We start from the raw sequence: 22,894 nt of genomic DNA on the forward strand, positions 1-22,894 counted from the left end.
GGGTTTCACCGTGTTAGCCAGGATGGTCTCGATCTCCTGACCTCGTGATCTGCCCGTCTCAGCTTCCCAAAGTGTTGGGATTACAGGCTTGAGCCACTGCACCCGGCTTAATTTTAAAATTTTTTTGTAGAGACTGAATCTCCCTATGTTGCCCAGCTGGTCTCGAACTTCTGGGCTCAGGCAATCCTCCTGCCTCAGCCTCCCAAAGTGCTGGCATTACAGGTGTGAGCTACTGCACCTGGCCTGCTTGGACTTCTTGCTCTTCTGCTCTTGCTCTGTGCTGTGTCTGGAGTCTCTGGGATCTTGAATCCTTTTTCCCTGTGATTCCTTATCACATCCTTCAAACTGCAGAGCACCCACCCCACACAGCAACACAGCAACAGCAGTGACTGCAACAGCAAACGCTGGTGGTCGGTGGTTGGGAGAGCTCTTTGGCCTGGATGGTGGTTGAGTAACTGTGCGCCTTCAAGTCAGCACCCAGAAGCCTTTTCTTTTTGTAGTTCTGCTGCTCCATGGAATCTCTCGGCAGCTCCGATCCTGGTTTGCTTGGCCATGGGCCTCTGTCTCTTTTCTTTCCTTGGGCTTCTAGTTGAAGCAGACCCAGGGTGCTGAGGGCTCCTCATTGGTGTGCAGGTCCTTGCCCATGACTCCTCGTGGTTGATGATGCTTCCCTCCCCCATCTCAGCCCTGCCTGGGCCCGCCGGCAGGCAGAGTGGTTGGAACCCTGCCGCGCTGCCTCTCACTGCCTATCTGTGGTCGTAGGTGTCTGACTGCCGAGATATCTGGGCATTACCTGTTCAGTTATCACAGGTGGCATGCCCTGAGAGGCAGATCATGACTTGCTGGATTTCATTAATTTCACTTGAGCAGATGGGAAGCAGCCTGTTGGAACAGGAGCCGGGCTCCATGAGCCTTGGTTTGAACAGAGAGAAGCTCGTGAGAGGTGCTATTTGCTTGTTCTGCTGCTCTAACAGGGCCTTTAGGGACTGGGAAAGGACAGACCGTGGCCATGGGCCTCCCTCTGGAAAAAGGGGTATCACTTTCCATGTATGTAATAGGCCGTGTGAAAAAGGCAGCAGATAGTTCTGGGCATGTTTAGAAGGCAGAGTGAAAAGCAGCAGGTAGAGGGTGCCCGGAGGCTGATGTTAGCCCATCCTAAGGGGAATGCCCTTTCTCTCGTCACACTGCCAAACGGGGAAGGCTGCCTAGGGAGGAGAACAGGCAGACAGGCTGGGGTAGGGGTGGTCCTAGGTGGCTGCTAGCATGACAGTGACAGCTAACATTGAATGACACTGTCCATGAGACAGGCAGAAATGCACAGTGGTTAGTACAACCTCTGGTGTTAGATCTAACTGGATTCAAAATGTGGATTTGCCACTTGTTAGCCCTGTCCATGGGTAAGTTATATAACCTTTCTGTGCCTCTGTTTCCTCATCTGTGAAATGGGGATAATTCTTATGTCTCCCTCCTAGGGTTGTAACGAGGATGAAATAAGTTAATACAGATAAAGTGCTGGGAAAAGTGTCAGACACATAGGAAGGGCCACAGGCACTCATTATTTAGCCAGATATTGTCAGATAGTGACCTATATTAACCCATATCCTCCGTATCCTCCATATAACCTTAAAGGAAGGCAGTCAGTATCTCCATTGCACAGGTAGGGAGGCCAAGGTGAGTAGCTCAGTAGTGGCTCTGCCAGGGCTCCACCAGCGCTGTTCCACCCCTGTTCAGGGCTACACAGAGGCTGTTCCCACAGGAGCCTGGGGCGGCACCAGACTCAGAAGGGCACTCTCCTGCCAGGGATCCTCTGCCTGACCGCAGCCAGGTGGTCCTGTCTGGTTCTGTCAGGAGAAGGAACAATGAGGACTGTGTTTTTAAGGAGGCTCTGTGCCCTGTGCTGATGGTTGAGGGCCGGGTGCTCAGGTCTCGGCAGCATCCTTGGCTCCTGGGTGGCTCTGGTTGGAACAGATTGTTTTGCTGTGTCACAGCCAGCTGTGGGTGTGCCAGCTGGGCTCCCGCAGAGGAGCGGTGGGCTGCTCTGATGTGCGCCCACCTCTTCAATCTGCCCTGCTCAGGGGTTCCTTCTGGCCCCTGGCCAGCCAGGATGCGGGGGCTGAATCTGGCTCACGTATGGCATCGAGCCCTAGTTCTTGCCAGCTCTTGGCTGGGCCTTCAGCAATGCGTGTTGGCTTCTGTCTGTACACCTGGCTGCCTCTCCCCTGCAGCATTGGGCTCATTCTGTGATTGGCTGGTGCTTGAACAGGGCTGGAGCAGTGGGGTGAGCCGATTGGCTGTCAGTACTCAGAGACCAGCCCTGGAGTTTAGGGTAACATCAGTGGGGGAGGTGTGAGTTCCTCAAAGCAAATTCTTGATCCTTTTGGCCGGAGAAGGAGAAAATCATGCCAGGGAGGTGCCTAACAAATGTCCTGACAGCGGCCCCAAGGGGAGTGGCTGCCTTTCCCTCAGAGAAGCTGTTTACCCTTTCTGAGCTGGGAAATGGGGACAATACTTCCTCGTCACCTCCTATCCACAGGGCTTGGGGTCTCCCATAGGAGTAGAGGTGAAAGGTCTTTGAAAAGTATAGCATACAAGCCGGGTGCTGTAGCTTGCGTCTGGTAGGGTCACTTGAGCCTGTGAGTTCGAAACCAGCCTAGGCAGCATAAGGAGACTCCCCCTCTACAAAAAATTTTAAAAATTATCTGGGCGTGGTGGTCTAGCTACTCAGGAGGCTGAGGTGGGAGGATGGCTTGAGCCTAGCAGGTTGAGGCTGCAAAGTCAAGATTATGCCACCTGCACTCTAGCCTGGGCACAGAGTGAGACCCTGTCTCAAAAAATAAATAAGTAAATACACACATACATACATACATAAAGATAAAAAATAAAAAGTATAGCATACAGTTTAGGAGGAGATTAAAATATTTTGCACATTTCTATCTGGGGCCTTCTTGACATCTGCAATCTAAATCTGAACGCTCCCCGTGCCTTCAGGCAGGAGGCCTTCAGGCAGCCTTCCCTGCCCGCTCCTGCCTGTGGTGTTCTCCTAGTCACAGGCATGGGGTCTGGATACTCCTGCCTTCTCTAGAGTCGTCTTGGCTTCCGATCCCTCTCCCTCTGCTGTTCAGTCACGCAAGAGCATGGTCTTGCCTGCCGTGAGGCTGGGGGCTGGTGAGGGGTGAGTTGGGGCTTCCCATTCCTTTTGTGTCTGTCCCAGCCCTCGTATGTGGGGCGCAGAAGAAGGCTGACAAGTGCCGGTTTGCCTTTCTCCCGCAGGTTTGAGAAGATGGTCAGTGGCATGTACTTGGGAGAGCTGGTTCGACTGATCCTGGTCAAGATGGCCAAGGAGGGCCTCTTGTTTGAAGGGCGGATCACCCCGGAGCTGCTCACCAGAGGGAAGTTTAACACCAGTGATGTGTCAGCCATTGAAAAGTAGGTACCGTCCCCTCAAGGCTTTCTTGGGGTGTTGGGGCAGAGAAGAGCAATTGGTCCCCTGTTACTTCTTGAGTCCAAGTTTGGTGGCTTTTCCTTCAAGAGTGTCGTGGCTTTCTGGATCCGTGTCCCCTCAGTCTTATCTGACCCGTCCTGGGCCAGACTCCCTGCAGGCACTTGTCACGGTTCATTAAAGAATGACATAGTTAGCCTCAAGTGCACAGGTGATTTTCCTGTCTAGCTACAAGAGCAGCTTCCTCTCCTACCCCCATCAGCCCGTCACCCCCACCCTCCACACACACTCAGGGTAAGATTAGCGTCCAGGAAGCAGACGATTCAAGCAAGGAGCAAGGAGCTGGTGAAGCCTGGAGCCTGGGTTTTTGCAATTGCACCTTTTGGAATTAGACCTTCTCCAGACCTTCTCCAGACTGTGTTGAGGGCACTAAGGGCACCTTAGTAACCTCAAGGTGTTAATTAGGTGCTTCCTGAAAAAAGACTTCCTTGACCAATAGGATTGGGAATACGGCACATTTATCTTCCATTTTACAATGTTATGGTAAAATAAATACAGACTTACAGTAAAACAGAATGAGAAGTATAAAGTATAAAAAGAATACAGATTTATAGTATCATCAACACATTAAAGAAAACCCAGTTTGCTTTGACTGACTTGTCATTTCCCAGACTTCTTTTGTGCTTGAAACCACCCCTTCCCTGCCACTCACAAATTCTTTCAGGGGAAACCTGTTAACAGCCAGAAATGTGCCCTGGCATGCAAGTTGAGAAACACTGGTTAACAGATGAGACAGGACAGTTAGAAGGAAAGACAGAGCCAGCCAGCAACTAACTGCAGCCCCTTGACATCACACAAGAAACCCGGGATTCTTTGTCTTAACTGTAACTCACAGGCCTTCATGCAGAGAGGGAAGCAGGTGACCCCGATCCCGGTGGCAGTCTGATGTAGTCTGGTGCCTCCAAGTCTAAAGCACTCTTGTCTTGTTGCTGGCCTCCGTGTGCAGAAGGCTGTACTCCTGGTTAGGGAGACTCCTTGTAGCCATGTGAGGCCACCTGGATAAAGATAAGGCTAGCTTTGCTGCCATCTTTGGTGCAAGGAATGCTATTTTATCTCTGCACAAAGTGGTCATTCCCATTGCTCCCTGTGTGGTCCTAGAAATTTGGATGGAGCCAGTGCTTCATAGCTCTGGCTCCTGGGAGAAGATTTGCATTAGCTCTCTTCGAGGTTAGAGAAGGCAGCTGCTGGAATAGGAAAGGGGTTTATCTGGACCAACTCTTCTGCCATACCCATGTGCTGGAGTTTGTTTGATGATCACTCTCCTTCAGGAACAGTAGGTGCAAAGCCCCGATAATCAGGGAGCCTTGCTCCTGAGTTTCTAGCCATCTCTTTTCATGAGTCTCCTGGTCAGTGGCTGGGAAGAAAGGGGAGCAGGAGACTCGTGGATTGTCTTGAAAGTCACTGGCCAAGTCAGGAAATGCATTCCTTTCTCTTGGCCTGTTTCTGGTATTGACCCAGCTAGCTGAAGGAAGCATGTATATTATAATAAAGGCTATCTCAAACAAACAAACAAAAACTATATAAAACATCCTGCAAGAGCAGATGTTAGAGGCATTCTCTAAAATCAGGAGCAAGACAGTATCGCCAGTTTCTATTTTGGCATTGTACTGGAGTCTTAGCCAGTGGGGGTTTTTTTTTTTTTTAAAGAAAAGGTGAGAGATAAATTAAAGGTGTGAGAGTCAAAAAAGAAGTAAAACTGCCATTATTTGCAAGTGGTAAAAGTCTATATGGAATACCCCCAAAATACCTACAGACAAATGAGTAGAATGACGGAAGAGGTTAAAAAGATGTCTGGAGATAAAATACAGAAATCAGTTATATTTCTATCAGCAATAATAAAAATATGTACATATTTTAAAATACTTTTTAAAGAATAATTTTAGATTTACAGGAAAACTGCAAAGATAGAGTGTATATGTGTTTGTGTGTGTGTGTATATACATGTATGTATACATATATATTTTAAAGACACCATTTACAGTAATAACAAAACTATAAAGTACTTCGGAATGAATCCAACAAAAGATACACAAAACACATATACAGAAAATTACAGTTTGGCTGAGAGACATCAAGGAAGGATGTGTAAGCATCCAGGGCAACTCACAGACCTGGCGGGTGGGAGGTTCTCCCGAGCCTCCTGAGCCCTGGGTGGTGGCAGCCATTTCTCCACTTGTTCAGAGGCCACATCGTTTTGCCTCTCCCCTTCTCTTCATGGTTCTGGCTTGGCGTAATGCAGGCTGGTAAAGTTTTTCCGATTACTACCTGGCATTTCTTATGGAGGAGAACCCTTCCTGGGCCTTTCTCAGGCATTTGACTGTCTTCATCCCATACCACGCACAGGCTTTCCCTTTCTAGCACCTTCGAGCCTCAGTGCTTTGCACTGCCTCGTGTGGTCCTCAGTGCGTCAGTATTGGCCTCTAACTTCACAGGAATAAGGAAGGCCTCCACAATGCCAAAGAAATCCTGACCCGCCTGGGAGTGGAGCCGTCCGATGATGACTGTGTCTCGGTCCAGCACGTTTGCACCATTGTCTCGTTTCGCTCAGCCAACCTGGTGGCTGCTACACTGGGCGCCATCTTGAACCGCCTGCGTGATAACAAGGGCACACCCAGGCTGCGGACCACGGTTGGTGTCGACGGATCTCTTTACAAGACGCACCCACAGTGAGTCTGCCCTTTGCTCTCATTGGCACTCTGTACCCATTGTGGGTAGGGACCTTCTCCAGAAATCAGACTTTTGTACCCAGTGAACATTTTTCGGCAGACAAGACAATGGTGGTCAGGGGCTGTGGCTCATGCCTGTAATCTCAGCACTTTGAGAGGCCGAGGCAGGAGGAAGGAGTTTGAGAACAGCCTGGGCAACATAGTAAGACCTCATCTCTACAAAAAATAAAAAATAAATAAATAAATAACATGCCTACTTCTGGGCAGTAAGGTCAGTGTTGCCCATTTGGGAAGGATCGCCCTTAGCCGATCCTTACTGGTATTGTTTCTGCACTCCGTTGTTACCTTGCCCTGTCAAAAGTCGAGATGGAGATTTCTGTAGCTGTCGGTCCCGCTGGGTGGAATGTATCTTGTCTCTCGTCCGCATTTCGTCAGGAGGACCTTGGGTCAGAGGTGTGGTACCCACATTCTTGTTTCAGAAGCTGCTGTTAAAACCCCCCAAACCCTCAGACTTTACTTTTTTAAATGGGCAGCTTGTCTGTGGTTGGCCTCTGAGAGCTGGAGCTGTAGGAGCTGTAAGGTGACCCCACTGGCGAGGGGGTGCTTTGTTCCCCACGCAGCCTTCTGGTCTGTCAGTAGCCCCAGCCAGTCCTTACACCGTCTCACCTTAGTTTCAGAAGCCACGTTGTCCTGTGAGAACGTGGCTTGTACTTTTTTAAAAGGCTAAAGGTAAATTCTAAGTCATTATCTAATAAGTTTTAATGATAGCCTGTGACATGATTTTTTTGCACAGGACCTCAGAATTGTTTCCCACTGTACATATAAATATAATGTGCATGTGAAGTACTCACATCAATACTGCACCTTCACACCCAGCTCTGGTGATGGCTCAAAGAATGTCGACTTAAATTGAAATAGTCCTGGCCTGGCATGGCAACTCACACCTGTAATCCCAGCACTTTGGGAGGCTAAGGCAGGTGGATTGCTTGAGCCCAGGAGTTCGAGACCAGCCTGGGCAATGTCGTGAAACCCTGTCTCTACAAAAAAATCATACAAATTATTAGCTTGGTGTCGTGGTGTGCCTATAATCCCAGTTACTTGGAAGGCTGAAGTGGTAGGATCGCTTGAGCATGGGGGTGTGGAGGTTGCAGTGACCTGAGATTGTGCCTCTGCACTCCAGCCTGGGGGACAGAGCGAGATCCTGTCTCAAAAGAAGAAAAAAAAAAGAGAGAGAGAGAGAAATAGTTTTGTGTTGCTGAGGCGAAAGGGTTTGAGCCAAGTTAGAGGATGTTATTTGCCAAGGATGTAATTGTATTTTTAAAATATTTTTAAAGTATTTGCAAAATTCTTGATAATGAAACTTTTATTAGCCATTGCTTTCTTTCTTTTTCCTTTGTAATTTCTTGGCTAATTTTTTGAACAAGAAAGCCTAGGGATTTGCAGCATCACATTAGAATTTTTTTAGATTGTAGTAAAATATACATAACATGAAATATATCATCTTAACTTTTTTTTTTTTTGGAGGCAGGGTCTTGCCCTATTGCCCAGGCTGGAATGGAGTGGAGTGGTGTGCTCTCAGCTCACTGCAACCTTAGCCTCCCAGGTTCAAGCAATTCTCCTGCCTCAGCCATGCCACTGCACCAGGCTAATTTTTTGTATGTGTTTTTTTAGTAGTGATGAAGTTTCGTCATGCTGGCCAGGCTGGTCTTGAACTCCTGACCTCAAGTGATCCTCGGCCTCCCAAAGTGCTGGCTTAGACATAAACCATTGTGCCCGGCCCACCTTAACCATGAAGGGTACAGTTCAGTGGTATTAAGTACATTCATACTCTTGTGCAGTAATCCCTATGAGCCAGAACTCATCTCATCACAGTTTAAAAAATAGCTTTGATTAAATGTTTCTCATTTCAGAAGTAATATTTACTCAGTATAGAAACTTTAACTAGTTCAAAAAGTTATGAAGAAAATAGAAATCATCCTTAATCCCACCCCTTGGAGTTGACTGCTGTTAATATTTTGGGGGAACTGTTTTGCCAGCCTTCTCTATCGACTGCAGACCGCAGACAGAGATAGAACTGAGGAAGTTCTATCTCACTGCTGTCCCAAAGCTCTCTTCTAGACACTGAGAAATCTCCAGACTTTTATGTGGTGAGGGAAAGAGCCAAGTGAAAAAAAGAGTGATTATTGAACCCTTCCTCAGCAGCAGTTACTAATCTGAGCTTTTTAACGAGCTCAGTTAGTTCCCTGCACATCACTGACACCCAGATACTGAGACCCTCATTACTTCAGGGTCAGCTGCTCAGGGTCACCTGAGGTGGAGTGGGTGGAGTTCGCCCTTGTTTTCCCATCTGACTTTTTTTCTTTTTTTTTTTTTGAGACAGAGTCTCGCTCTGTTGCCCAGGCTGAAGTGTAGTGATGTGCTCTCGGCTCACTGCAACCTCCGCCTCCCAGGGTCAAGCGATTCTCTTGCCTCAGACTCCTGAGTAGCTGGAATTACAGGCATCTGTCACCATGCCCAGCTAATTTTTGTATTTTTAGTAGAGACAGAGTTTCACCATGTTGGCCAGGCTGGTCTTGAACTCCTGACCTCAGGTGATCCACCTGCCTTGGCCTCCCAAAGTGCTGGGATTACAGGCATGAGCCATTGCACTTGGCCCCATCTGATTTTTGAACATCGTGCTCTTGACCACTGTGCTGTATTATCTTCTTCACGGTGGAGGGCAAAATGTTTTTAGACCTGGAATTTTTGTGTGTAATACTCATGTAATAATGAGAATCTTCTCTTTTTATGTGTGATTATGAACGATTTCATTTTTCCTTTTTACCTCTCTGCATTTGCTAACTTTTCTACAGTGGATATATATGATTTGTGTGATGAAACAAGCAGGTGCAGAAAATGGAATTAGGCTGGGCACAGTGGCCCATGCCTGCAATCCCAGCACTTGGGAAGCTGAGGCAGGTGAATAGCTTGAACCCAGAAGTTTGAGACCAGCCTGGGCAACATGGCGAAATCCTGTTTCTACTAAAAATACAAAAAAATTAGCCAGGCGTGGCTCCAGCTTCTAGGGAGGCTGAGGTGGGAGGATCACCTGAACCTGGGAAGTTGAGGCAGCAGTGAGCTGTGATTGTGCCACTGCATTCCAGCCTGGGCGACAGAGCAAGACCCTGTCTCAAAAAAAAAAAGGGGGGGGGGAAAAGAGTTAAAGAGTGGAGAAAGAAAGGGTGGCCAGAGGTCCCCAGTGGATGCTCAGTCCAGCTGTTGTGGCATGTCCCCCCCGCCCCCACAAGGTATTCCCGGCGTTTCCACAAGACTCTGAGGCGCTTGGTGCCGGACTCCGATGTGCGCTTCCTCCTCTCGGAGAGTGGCAGCGGCAAGGGGGCTGCCATGGTGACAGCGGTGGCCTACCGCTTGGCCGAGCAGCACCGGCAAATAGAGGAGACCCTGGCTCATTTCCACCTCACCAAGGACATGCTGCTGGAGGTGAAGAAGAGGATGCGGGCCGAGATGGAGCTGGGGCTGAGGAAGCAGACGCACAACAATGCCGCGGTTAAGATGCTGCCCTCCTTCGTCCGGAGTACCCCTGACGGGACCGGTGAGGGCCTGCTGGGGGCTGACATGCCTGTCCTGCTCCTGCCAGGGACTGAGCCACAGTGGGGGAGGTTGAATTCACCAGTGGATGCCTTTGCACTGGTGATGCATGATTTTGCCAGAGCTAGAAACTTCCTCATACCTGTTTTCCATTTTTATTAACTGATTTGTCATATGTGTGAGTTGGGGCAGTTAAATTTTCCTGGTCAGACCTCCCAGGCAAGTGCTATCTACCTCTAAAACTACAGCCCTGCTCAGAGTAGTGCTCTGAGCTGGGCAAGGTGGCACACGCCTGTCATCCAGCTACTCAAGAGGCTGAGGTGGGAGGACTGCTTGAACCCAGGAATTCAAGACCAGTCTGGGCAACATAGCAAGACCCTGTCTCAAAAAGTATTAAATTAATAAAAAAGAAGTGTTCTTAAAAGCTGGGCAAATCCCACAGCACTGATTAGGTTTTCCCAAAGCCAAGGTAAGCCAGCAGAAGGATAAACACTCAGTGTACCGTTCTTAAATCTCGATAGAGTATGCATGAGACATTCAGGGCCTGGGGAGTTTTGCATTCAGGCAAATGGTAGCACGGAATCCAACCCTTTATGCTAACCTTGGTAGTTTTCACTGAAGCCGATCATTATGGGGAATCTGAAGAGCTTTTCAGGTGGGTCCTTGGAGTAATGAATGTTTGTGACAGGAATGAGTCCTATGTGTAAGTTACCTAATACCACATTATAAGCCACCCTTATACTTAGTGGCTTAAAACAACCACCCTTTATTATTGTTCATGCATCTGTGGGTCAGTTGGACAGTTCTGCTCTTCAGGGCCAGGTGCGGCTGACCTCTGCCGGCCTCATTCCTGCATCTGCAGTCAGCTGTTGGGTCAGCTGAGACAGATCTCAGATGCCCTTCCACACATGTCCAGCGGTTGGTTGCTGGCTGGGGTGCGGGGGTCCCTGGCCCTGTGTCTCATCCTTCAGTGGGCCACCTGTCTGTTCAAGTGGTGGCAGTAAGGGCTGCAAGGGAGAGGGGAAGACTTCAAAGCCTCCTGGAAGCCCAGACTGGGGATAGGCTCAGCTTTGCCTCTGCCACACTCTGTTGGCCTGAACAATCCTAGGGCTGGGCTAGATCCCAGGGGAGGAGAAATTGACTCCATCTTTCAGTGGGAAGAACTGCAGTCACATTGCAAATAAGGATTTTGCACATGCAGGGAAGGGAATGATGTGGCTGTTTTTGCAAATACCCTACACCCTGACATAAATTATTAATTTTTGTAGGAGATTTTCATTGTTGCAGCCCTGGTGAAGTCTGTGTATTGTGACAGGTGGTTTACTCACATGCTCCCCTCCCAGTGTGGCTCCAAGTCTGTGGTGGTCAGGGATGTAGTGCCCACTCTTCCTCTGAGTCTGTGCTGTGTCCTAAAGGGAGGAGTTGCAGCTTCTCCTCTGTGTTTGCTATGGGATTCTCCCCTTGAAAGTCTGGAGTCTTGGGGTTACTGGCTGCCAAGAGGCACTTAGCTGTTTTTGACATTCTTTACGTTTTTGACTGCAACAGAGAATGGTGACTTCTTGGCCCTGGATCTTGGAGGAACCAATTTCCGTGTGCTGCTGGTGAAAATCCGTAGTGGGAAAAAGAGAACGGTGGAAATGCACAACAAGATCTACGCCATTCCTATTGAAATCATGCAGGGCACTGGGGAAGAGGTGAGATTACAAAACCATAGTGCATATGCACTGCACACACGGCCAGTGGCACCGGCAGTCACGTGATGACCAAAATCCTCCATGGGATGCCCACATGGATTTGTGTCCTTGTGGCCCAGAAGCACCAGATGCTTTTTGCCATGCCTGGCTTGTGACACTCTCGTGACTGACAAGGCTCTGGAAAAGGATGCTCACTCTGCATGTGTGGGGGGTGTGTTTGCATACGTGTGTGTGTGTGTGTATACACACTTTGGTCCATGTGCACTGATAAAATTAAAACCACAGACAGCATAGGAGATCCTTTCTTTTCTCCTGCAGCTGTTTGATCACATTGTCTCCTGCATCTCTGACTTCCTGGACTACATGGGGATCAAAGGCCCTAGGATGCCTCTGGGCTTCACGTTCTCATTTCCCTGCCAGCAGACGAGTCTGGACGCGGTGAGTCTCTCTGTCCTTAGGCCTCAGTGATCAGGCAGCACTGAGTCCCCTGTGGCCCGGGTGGGCTGGCCCTTGAGGCCTTCTCCAGCCTCAGTGTCATTCCTAGGTGACAGTCACAGTCACAGTGGGTTGAGCCAGGCTTTATTTCACAGCCTGCAGGACATACTGGGACTCTTCTCTCTTCTTTTCTCTTTGAAAGCAGTCACCTTTTCTGGGAAACCTTCTGGTCCTCCAGGCAAAAATAGAACCTTGTCCTCTTCTGTGCCCCCTGTTCATTTGATTGTTGCCTTGCTTATAGCACTTCTTACACAGTTAGTTCTTAGTGACAGCGTCTTTTGTTTCTGCTAGTGGTATACTCCGTGAGCAAGGACCTGTATCCCCACACGCCCTAGCACAGTGTCCAATCAGAGGAGATAATAAATGTTTGTTCAATACACGGGATGAATCAGGGTCCAGGATCAGAGCTTGAGCACCTGCTGACTACTGAGTACTGGGCTCAGAGCTGAAGGTTACAGCTCCTGTCCTCTGGAAGGCCACAGTCTAGTGGGGGAGCCGAGTCCCTAACACCAGCGGCTCCAGCTCCATGCAGTCAGGGTTAGGGAGTGGATTCTGGGCAGAAAGAACCAATGGTGCAGAGTCACGGAGGCAAGACCCAGCCTGTCACGTTGGAAGAGCTGTAGGTAGCTCTGGGTGTCACAGGTAGAGACATAACCAGGCAGGAGTTCTGGAGGTGGGTCTTAGGCCAGGGTTTAAGGCTTAATGAGCAGCCCTAGGAGAGCTAGGTATGGTCACCGGCCTCTGTAAACCAGTTAATCCAGTCACGTCGCTGACTTGGGACTTTTTTCTTCTGAAACTCTTTTAGAGCTCAGGAGTTAGATCTATGAAAACTTGAGGGTTTTTTTGTTTGTTTGTTTGTTTGTTTTTAAAGCACTTCACTTATACCTTCACCTTGGATTCATCACAGTCAACACACACGCAGGGTACTTTTTTCCCCAGGAAGTGTTTTAACTTCAATCCAGTGAAACCTAAAATGTATTTTAGGTAGTCACAGCATTACTAAACTCTTAGGATCCTTTAGTTATAGTGTCAGTAGACTCTTCTGTACAGCTGGTTATGCCAGTGGCAGTACCAGGCTAAGAATCGGGTGGTCTGGGCTCTCCATTATTGAGTGCCGTCTTTGCTGTCTGCTGGGTGAACTTAGACATCACTATTTACCTAATGTGCCTCATTTTCTCCATCTGTGAAGTGGGATTATTTCAGACCCCTATGAGGATGGTGAGGAGGGTCTATCATATTTTATTGGTTTGTCCTCAGATGTTTGAACTCTGTCTCCGATGTTGTGAGCCCTCAGCAGTTGTTGACTCAGGAGGGAGGGTTGGAATTTTGTATTCTCCCCTTCTGGGTTAATTACACAGGACTCTCCTGGTGCTTTTTATGTTTTAGGGAATCTTGATCACGTGGACAAAGGGTTTTAAGGCAACAGACTGCGTGGGCCATGATGTAGCCACCTTACTAAGGGATGCGATAAAAAGGAGAGAGGTAACTATTAAAATAATGTTTTTAAAAATCTTTACTGTTTTAGGGGTTTCTAAAACGTGTGTTTGCCTGTTGTAAAGAATTCAGGCTGGGTGTGGTGGCTCACACCTGTAATCCCAGCACTTTGGGAGGCTGAGGCGGGTGGATCATGAGGTCAGGAGTTTGAGACCAACCTGGCCAATATGGTGAAACCCCGTCTCTACTAAAATTACAAAAATTTGCCGGGTGTGGTGGTGCCACCTGTAGTCCCAGCTACTCGGGAGGCTGAGGCAGAAGAATCGCTTGAACCCAGGAGGAGGTGCAGTGAGCTGAGATCGTGCCACTGCACTCCAGCCTGGGTGACAGAGCAAGGCTCCATCTCAAAAAAAAAAAAAAAATTCAAACAATACAGAAGCATGTGACCTGGCCAAGAAAAGCTCCCTATTTCCTGACTCCACTGCCCGCAATGAAACAAGGGCTCATAGGTTTATGTTGTTAAAGGATTATTATTATTATTATTTTTAGAAAGATAAATCATGACTCTCATACAAATTGAAAAAGAGAGAAGCAGCCCCTGACAGGTGGGCACAGCCTGACACTCTCAATTATGCCTTGGTGTTCTCCTGCGGAACACAAATAATTTCACAGAGTCCACAAACAATTACAGAGCGGAAACATCAGACACAGCTGTTCCGTCCGGGACCATGATGGATTTAGACAAGAAAAAGACCAGTCTGTAACCGTAGAATTGCCCCTGGTTCCTGACAATATCCAATCCAGGGCAAAGCCCCAATTCTTTAAACCTTCCCCCAAACCACAACACAGACACAGATCCAAATTACATTTTTTTTTTTTTTTAAGAACTTTAAAGTTTCCTTTTTTGAGACAGGGTCTTACTCTGTCACCCAGGCTGGAGTGCAGTGGTGCAATCTTGGCTCACTGCAACCTCGGCCTCCCAGGCTCAAGAGATCCTTCCGCTTCAGCCTCCCTAGTAGCTGGGACTACAGGTGGGCATCTACACCCGGCTAATTTTTGTATTTTTGGTAGAGATGATGTTTTGTCATATTGCCCAGGCTGGTCTCCAACTCCTGGGCTCAAGCGATCTGCTCACCTTGGCCTCCCAAAGTGTTGAGGTTTTTAAATAGAGGTGGAGTCTTGCTGTGTTACCCAGGCTGGTCTTGAACTCCTGGGCTCAAGTGATCCTCCTGTCTTACCCTCTCAAAGTGTTGGGATTCCAAGCATGGGCCACCACACCAAGCCACTTTCCGAGATGCCCCATGGGGTGTGTTCTCCAGTGTTGCAGTGAGTCAGTAAAGCCCGACTTTGTTAGATTACAGGTGTGTTTCTGGTGGTCTTTGGTTGGAGGACGTTGAAAAAATATAAAATGAAAAATTTCCAATATTTAACTCATTAATTAATTAGGGAGTCAGTAAGAGACTGTTTCACATTTTTTTTCTTTTGCCTTTTTTCAAACCCCATTACACTGAGCAAAGTAAGAAATTTAAAAAACAAAACAAAACAAAAACACTTCAAATGACAATCTAAAGAGCAGACAGATACCTAGGCACTAGGCAGTCAGGGAAGCTGACATAAGTGTCTGAAAGAGGGCTGATTTGTCTGCTGTCTTTTGCAGTTAAATAGGAAAAAAAGAAAGAGGGCTGAGTTGCATCTGGAAGGGTATGCTACACAACTTACAATATTTCATTGAAAATATAGCTGCAGGTTGGGTGCAGTGGCTCACACCTGTAGCCAAGGCAGGAGGAACTTTGGGAGGCCAAGGCAGGAGGAACGCTTGAGCCCAGGAGTTGGAGACCAGCCTGGGTAACGTAGTAAGACCCAGTCTCTACAAGAAATTAAAAAATAAAAAATTAGCCAGTCCATAGTGGTGCACACCTGTGGTCCCACCTACTTGGGAGGCTGAGGTGGGAGGATTACTTGAGCTTAGGAGGTTGAGTCTGCAGTGAGCCATGATTGGGGTAGTGCACTCCAGCCTGGGTGACAGAGCAAGACTCTGTCTCTTAAATTAGAAAGGATACCTGGTGATCTATTTTTGCCTGTTTCACAACTGTTAGTGTTAATTCTTCTATCTTGCTTTTCACGCATATGCCAATACACACACACACCCCCTTAAAAAATAGGAATTATACCATTTATATAACATGACAACTTGTTTTTTTGATTTAATATGAAACAGGTATCCTTCCTCATCATTGCATTTAGACCAACCTCTTTCTTTTTCCTGGCTGTGTAGGATTCCAGCATATGTCTGGATTGCGGTTTACATAGCCCATTTGATCTACACTTGGATTGTTTCCTTTTTCTGACTTGCACGTCATGCAGTAAATATCCTTGTATGTGTGCCTTTGTGTACCTGCATGACTATTTCTCAAGGACAGATTCTGAGCAATGAGTTTGATATTTTCCGTTTTACCCTCTGAAAGGCCATAATGCTTTAAACTCCAAAGGGAAGAAGCTATTTGATCATTGCTGCTTGTCTCCCCTATTCTATGATTCACTCTAATAGTATCTGTAAAATGGGTAGAATACTTTCCCTTCCTTAGATCTCATGTTTCAGATATATCCTTAATAGCAGAGGTTTAGTCTGTGAAGGAACATTCATTACGTTTTTGTAGGCTGGTAAGAAAACCATCTAACATGATAACCAGGGGCTCTCTGACTGCAGTGCAGCAGACAGAACCAGCAGCATTCAAGCCAGGCATAATGATCCTATTCCTAAAGCTGTGTCCCTTTCTTTGCAAAGGAATTTGACCTGGACGTGGTGGCTGTGGTCAACGACACAGTGGGCACCATGATGACCTGTGCTTATGAGGAGCCCACCTGTGAGGTCGGACTCATTGTTGGTGAGTTTCCTGGAAGGTCTCTCCCTGGGGAAGGGAAGGCTAGGCTTTCCCTGTTTTGTGGAGCCTTGGCCCGGCAGCTTGGTCCTCTGTATGGGGTAGTCTTATCTGTCAGTATCGTTTCCTGACCACCTCCAGAGTTCAGGGCTGGATGAAGGCTGCAGAGTCTCCAACAGGGGCCGGGGGTCAGGGTCTCTTTCCTAAGACACCCATAATGCTACACATTGCTTATGATCAGACTGTCATGAACTGAACTCGTGAGGAATGAGGCCCCAAAAGGCTCACGTGGCTTGAGTGGAGACAGGTACCTGGAGCGGGACTGGCAAACATGGCAGCTCTATGGGCCTTGTATGGAGGGGCTCTGGGCAGGTATTGCAGAGGGATGGGGTAGGGAGGGAGTCTGAGGCTGGAAAGGAAGTAGAGAGCACTTCCCATGCTGACCATGCTTAGAGCATGGAAAGGGGCAGGATGGTCTTGGGCACCATTTTGCCTTTAGCAGCCACTGTTTGTGCTTGGTCCCAGCCACTGAAGGGGGTTGCAGAGAGCTTGTTGCCTTGTAATCCAAACACATTAGGGGTCTGGGCCTCGAGCACATCGTTCCTGAAGCATATTGATTTGGGCTATGAGGAAACCATTTGTCCTGCTGGTCCTGCTCCTCATGTCAGGGGATGCTGGGAAAGACCCCAGAGAGTTTCTTAGCCAACATCTGCAGACTCTGCCTGGCCAGTGAGCAGTGGCACCCCTGCTACTGAATCAGTTGTTGAGCATCTAGAGCTTGGGAAGAGGCCCCAGCAGGCTGCCTTCCAGGTGCCAGGAAGAATTTTTCATTCATTGTTAAGCCACGTTTCGCTTCTGTTGAAATTAAAAAAAACTAGGGAGCAGCTCTTGGTGAAAGGTTGTTTGGGGCCTGGCTTTCTCCACCCAGCCCCTCCCTTTCTTTCTATGAATGGGCTTAGGTATGAAATGCAAAGCTAGGGGCCCCACCTTCCCTCCTGGGAGGTAGACCCGCCTGTTTCCTGGCACCAGGCTCCAGCTACATTTCATAACTACTTCTTCTTTCCTCCATCAGTTGATCTCTTTGCTCAGGACTCACATAGGCAAGATGTATAGTTTCCATGTTTTGACTTTCTTTGCATCTCCCACTCCCATCATCTTCCATTTTTGGAGCTCCTCTTCTCTCAGTTTTAACCTTGGGTGAAAAGGGGGCTGAGAAAACAAAGAACAAACATCATCCAGCTGTACAGTCTTTGAACTCTACTTAAGTTTCTTCAAAGGGGATGAAAACTACCAAAGCCCTTTTGGTCTGGTCAGGGGGTGTGTCTTGTGTCCTCCTGATGAAGGTTCACCTACATCCCACCCTGGATGGGTGGATGGTGCTCCTGGGTGCATCATTAGCATCATCCTGGGAGCTTGTTAGAGACGCAGGCTCTCAGGTCCCGGCCCAAGCCTCTTGAATCTGGATCTGCTTCTTAGGGTCCCCAGGTGATCCAGGTGCATATTAAAGTATGTGTGTGAAGCACTCTTCCTGGGTTAGTTGATTGGTTTTTAAATGTCCAGTCTATTCAGTGAGACAAGTTCAGTGACCACAAGCTTGGATATCATGGCAATTAAAATTGCTGTGAAAGTTGCAGGATGCTTGCCTTCAGTTTCTTAGCTCCTCTTGAGCTGGAACAGCAAACAGTCTGTGGTCCTTCTATTTTAAGTGACTCTTCTCTAGGGAGTTCAGGAATAGAAGTCAGAGATTCCTGAGCCCCTGGCAAGCATATGCCAGGTTACATGTGTGTGGTGTGTGGGTCCACCCAGAGAAAGGTGTCTTTTTCATAGAAGAATCATCTGATCTTCAGAGGTCTGATACAAAAAGGATGAAAAACCATTGCTTTTGAAAGCCCCCCTTGAAATGCTGAAGACACTGTCCTGCCCTGAACTGTGGGCTTCATCCCAAGATATGTAGGAAAGCTTATTGAGCAGGCATAGTCCATGACCAACCGTCCTTGTCAAGAAAAGATAAGTGGGCCTGGGCATGGTGCCTCACGCCTGTAATCACTTTGTGAGGCTGAGGCGAGAGGGTAGCTTGAGCCCTGGAATTTGAGATGAACCTAGGCAACATGGCAAAACCCTATCTCTGCTAAAAATTTTAAAAAGCCAGGCATGGTGGTGGTGCCTGTAGTTCCAGCCACTTGGAAGACTGAGGTGGGAAAATCACTTGAGCCCTGGACTTGGAGGTTGCAGTGAGCCGAGATTGCGCCACTGCACTCCAGCCTGGGTGACAGAGCCAGACACTGTCTTGAAGAAAAGAAAAAGAAAATAAGTGAATATCCATGGTATAATAGAAGATAATCCCCTAATATTTTATACACATACATATAGGCATGTATGTATTATATAGGCATGTATGTATTGTATAGGCATGTATGCATATTGTTGTGTGTCTTTGTATATATTTTTTCTTCTGGTCTGAATGTTGCCTAAATCTCTACCATTAACGCTCCATCTCTTTGCTATAAAGCAGTTGCAAGACCCCCAAATGCAAGGCCACCGCTCCTCACTGCCGCTTTGTGTGTTCCAGGGACTGGCAGCAATGCCTGCTACATGGAGGAGATGAAGAATGTGGAGATGGTGGAGGGAGACCGGGGGCTGATGTGCATCAACATGGAGTGGGGGGCGTTTGGGGACAATGGGTGTCTGGATGATATCAGGACACAGTACGACAGACTGGTGGATGAATATTCCCTAAATGCCGGGAAACAAAGGTAACCCCGCCTGGCGGAGAGGGCACCCACAGTCGGGATGGGGGCAGCACTTGGCTGCATTCTGCCACTTGCAGTGGAAGAAGTTTCTAGGAGGAGCGGTGTGAACAGAGGCTTCAAGACTGGACCCCCTGGCTCACTCCTGACCTTGGCCTTTTGGACAGCAGAGAACCAGGGAGGACAGACCCCCAACATGGTACAAGATGGCCCGGGGTTGATGCCTGTCTAGGGGCCACCTGTGACTGTTTTTTAGCCTGGAGGATTCTGGCCTTCCGATCCTCTTGCTGTGTTCCTTCCCCATCAGAATAACAAGGGGGTGGGGTGAGGGTGGCTGCGTGGCAGGTTGGGGTGAAGCAGAGGCCCTGTGGCAATTGTACTTCCCTCTGCGAGCCTCCTGCACCACCTAGTGGCCGTGTGGAGCTCTGCAGCTCAGGTCTCAGGGACCATGTCCAAAATGGCAGTGTCTGCCGTACTCCGAAATGAGACAAGTGACCCTTTGTCCCAAGCCCCCAGGAATCAGGCCATCCTCTGCCACGGCCAGGATGAGTTGGTCCAAGTTGTCTCCCAGGAGCAGAAAGAAGGGCTGGAGTAGCACCCAACACGAGTCATTCCCTAGCCCCCTCAAGGTTTTTGCTGTTTCTGAATACCACCTATGCTGTTATTTACTTAGTGTTTTTCTTTAAATCAGCTTATACTCCTTTTTTTTTTTTTTTTTGAGATGGAGTTTCGCTCTTATTGCCCAGGCTGGAGTGCAGTGGCGTGATCTCGGCTCACCACAACCTCCATCTCCCGGGTTCAAGTGATTCTCCTGCCTCAGCTTCCCCCAGTAGCTGGGATTACAGGCATGCGCCATCACACCCGGCTAATTTTATATTTTTAGTAGAGATGGGGTTTCTCCATGTTGGTCAGGCTGGTCTCGAACTCCCAACCTCAGGTGATCTGCCTGTCTAGGCTTCCCAGAGTGCTGGGATTACAGGCATGAGCCACCGCGCCCGGCACTTATAGTCTTTACTGACATTTAATGAAGGAGGAAAAAGAGGGAGAAACAGTATTACCATAAAGAGATGGTAACTATAAAATGAGTATAGTGAAGAACTGTGTTATTCAAGTCCAACTAGATGCTGTCGCCTACCAAAGGCCCTGAGCTAAAACCCCCTTTGGCGCGGGTGCAGTGGATCATCAAAGTAATCCTAGCACTTTGGGAGGCCAAGGCGGGCGGATTGCTTGAGCTCAGGAGGTTGAGACCACCCTGGGCAACATAGCGAGACCCCGTCTCTACTAAAAATTAGTAACAATAATAACAACAATAATAGTAAGATCCTCTTGGTTAAAAAGGGGGGAATCAGCAAGTGTTGGAAGGGGTTAAAGACATGTCAGCACCAAACTGGGGTGGTCTTTGTGGTGGAATGAGAAGGACTGGATGGGACTTGGTAGTGGTGTCCACCCCTCTGTGATTCCATTGTGTTTCATGTTCTTCCATGTACCACATGAAATAGGAGGAATCCTGGAGTATCCGAATTCCAGGGGACTCTTCTCAGCTTTGGGACACTGGGCTTGGGCATATGCCGTGGAAATTAATCAATCCTTTGTTATTCCTTGAGACCCTTGAGCATGGAGAGGGCAGGAAATTCAAAGTTCCAAGAACAGGTTGACCTCCAGTGTGTTGTGGCCACTGAATTCTCCCTTCTGTGTGGCTTTGTCACTCTGCTGTGGGCTTGACCAGTACTCTGGGTATTTGCAAAACCTTTAGAAAAATCTAGGAACTTTCCTTTTTTTTTTGTCTTCTTGTTCCTTTAAGACTTAGCCCAGTCATTTGCTTATTCTGCAGATATTTTTTGGGCACTTTACTGAGGGCCCAGTGCTATGCTATGCTGTGCTGTGCCCTGGGGACTCAGAGCTGAAAAAGGCACACATGCCCTGTCCTCTTGGGGCTGTCACTGCAGCAGTGGTGGTAGGAGGCAGTGAGCTCATGTGTGTTATGAAGGAGGAGAATGGTGAGGTGTGTGGGAACCTGAAACAGGCAGGTAGAACCCAGGATGGAGGAGGAGGACAGGCTCTCAGGGAAGTGCCCTTGGGGCCGAGAGCTAGAAGGTAGCTGAGGAGGGAGACCAGTCTAGTGGATAGACATGAATGCTGGTGGTGGTGTTTCTGATGTGAGAGAGTGGAGGACTCCCTGGTCCTCCCACGCTGCCTCTGCAGCAGAGCACAGGGCTGGGCACTGGCTGTTGGTGATGCGCTTGAGGGGCAGTAAGAGACGCGGAGTGACCTTGAGACCAAGGGCTGACAGTCCTCCTGGCCACTTCCCATAGACACCCCAGGCCCCTCCTCCTGTCTCAGGTATGAGAAGATGATCAGTGGCATGTACCTGGGTGAAATCGTCCGCAACATCTTAATTGACTTCACCAAGAAGGGATTCCTCTTCCGAGGGCAGATCTCAGAGCCGCTGAAGACCCGGGGCATCTTTGAGACCAAGTTTCTATCTCAGATCGAGAGGTGAGTGGGCAGTGCCTTCCCTGCCAGCACCCACCCTTCAGAGGTCTCCTGGCCAGTGGATTGTGATGGGGGTGGTAGGGACCCTAGGGGACATTGGCCATTTTTGAGGATGTTTTTTCTCCTCTGGAATAGCAGACCCTGGGCATTTGCATAGTGAAATCTTACAATTTTATTATAAATTAATTTCCTTGGCCTGGCGCGGTGGCTCACGCCTGTAATCCCAGCACTTTGGGAGGCTGAGGCGGGTGAATCACGAGGTCAGGAGATTGAGACCATCCCGGCTAACATGATGAAACCCTGTCTCCACTAAAAATACAAAAAATTAGCCGGGTGTGGTGGCATATGCCTGTAATCCCAGCTACTTGGGAGGCTGAGGCAGGAGACTCGCTTGAACCCAGGAGGTGGAGGTTGCAGTGAACTGAGATCGCGCCACTGCACTCCAGCCTGGCCTGGCAACAGAAGGAGACTCTATCTCAATAAATAAATAAATTACTTACTTTCCTTTTATCCATCCTTTATGTTGGGGCATTATATTGATTTATTTGAAATTATGTGTGTAAGAAGGTTATATGGATTCCATTTCAGGTGGTAAAGGTGCACTACACATACTTGAATTGGGGGTGCATAGGGCCCACCCTGGATTTATCTGAAAGGCAGCCTGGGGTTCAGTGCCAGGCCACCTAGGGGCTGATGCCCCTCGGCAAGTTGTTCCACCTTCTTTCTAGTTTTCTCCTGTCCAGGGAACGTTTCTTCCTTGCCTTTGCTGTCTTCCAAGGCACACTGTATGAGAAGGAGGAAAAATGGTCAGAAAAAACAAAAGCAATTGTGCAAATATTGTGTTCTTTTTAGAATGGTCATAATAACCTAATGTAGGCTCTGTGTAGGCTGGGCATGGTGGCTCAAGCCTGTAATCCCAGCCCTTTAGGAGGCTGAGGCGGGTGAATCACTTGAGCTCAGGTGTTCTAGACCAGCCCGGGTAACATGGCAAGACCCTGTTTCTACAAAAAGCACAAAAACTAGCTGGGTGTGGTGGCACATTCCTGTCGTCCCAGCTATTTGGGAGGCTGAGGTGGGAGGACGGCTTGAGCCCAGGAGGCGGAGGTTGCAGTTAGCTGAGGTTGCACCACTACACTTCAGCCTGGGCAACAGAGACAGACCCTGTCTCAACAACAAAAAAAAAAAAAAAAAAAAAAAAAAAAAAAAAAAAAAAGATATTAAACCTTAAACAAAAAAACCTAACAAGCCTATACATTGCTCTTACCCAGGCAAAATGGTTTTTAAGTATACAGTTCGGTGGCATTAAGTACATTCACATAGTCGCACAGCTATCACCACCATCCATTTCCGGAACACTTTTCATCTCCTCAGCTGAAGCTCTGTACTCAGCAAACACTAA

At 48.3% G+C, this 22,894-nt stretch overlaps 1 protein-coding gene across 4 annotated transcripts in view; it reads left to right on the top strand.

Annotated features, from left to right (window-relative positions):
• HK1 (hexokinase 1) overlaps nucleotides 1-22,894 on the top strand; it is a 143,632-nt gene that overhangs the window by 115,083 nt on the left and 5,655 nt on the right. For all 4 annotated transcript variants that reach the window (XM_011991023.1, XM_011991024.1, XM_011991025.1 and 1 more), the window contains 9 exons: nucleotides 3,271-3,426; nucleotides 5,932-6,165; nucleotides 9,453-9,757; nucleotides 11,299-11,447; nucleotides 11,766-11,885; nucleotides 13,329-13,424; nucleotides 16,162-16,261; nucleotides 18,825-19,008; nucleotides 21,343-21,498. In XM_011991023.1, the coding sequence (XP_011846413.1) occupies nucleotides 3,271-3,426; nucleotides 5,932-6,165; nucleotides 9,453-9,757; nucleotides 11,299-11,447; nucleotides 11,766-11,885; nucleotides 13,329-13,424; nucleotides 16,162-16,261; nucleotides 18,825-19,008; nucleotides 21,343-21,498 (1,500 nt within the window). The remainder of the gene's footprint in view (nucleotides 1-3,270; nucleotides 3,427-5,931; nucleotides 6,166-9,452; nucleotides 9,758-11,298; nucleotides 11,448-11,765; nucleotides 11,886-13,328; nucleotides 13,425-16,161; nucleotides 16,262-18,824; nucleotides 19,009-21,342; nucleotides 21,499-22,894) is intronic.

Source organism: Mandrillus leucophaeus, unplaced genomic scaffold, assembly GCF_000951045.1.
Source record: "Mandrillus leucophaeus isolate KB7577 unplaced genomic scaffold, Mleu.le_1.0 Scaffold39, whole genome shotgun sequence".
Classification (NCBI taxonomy): Eukaryota; Metazoa; Chordata; class Mammalia; order Primates; family Cercopithecidae; genus Mandrillus; species Mandrillus leucophaeus.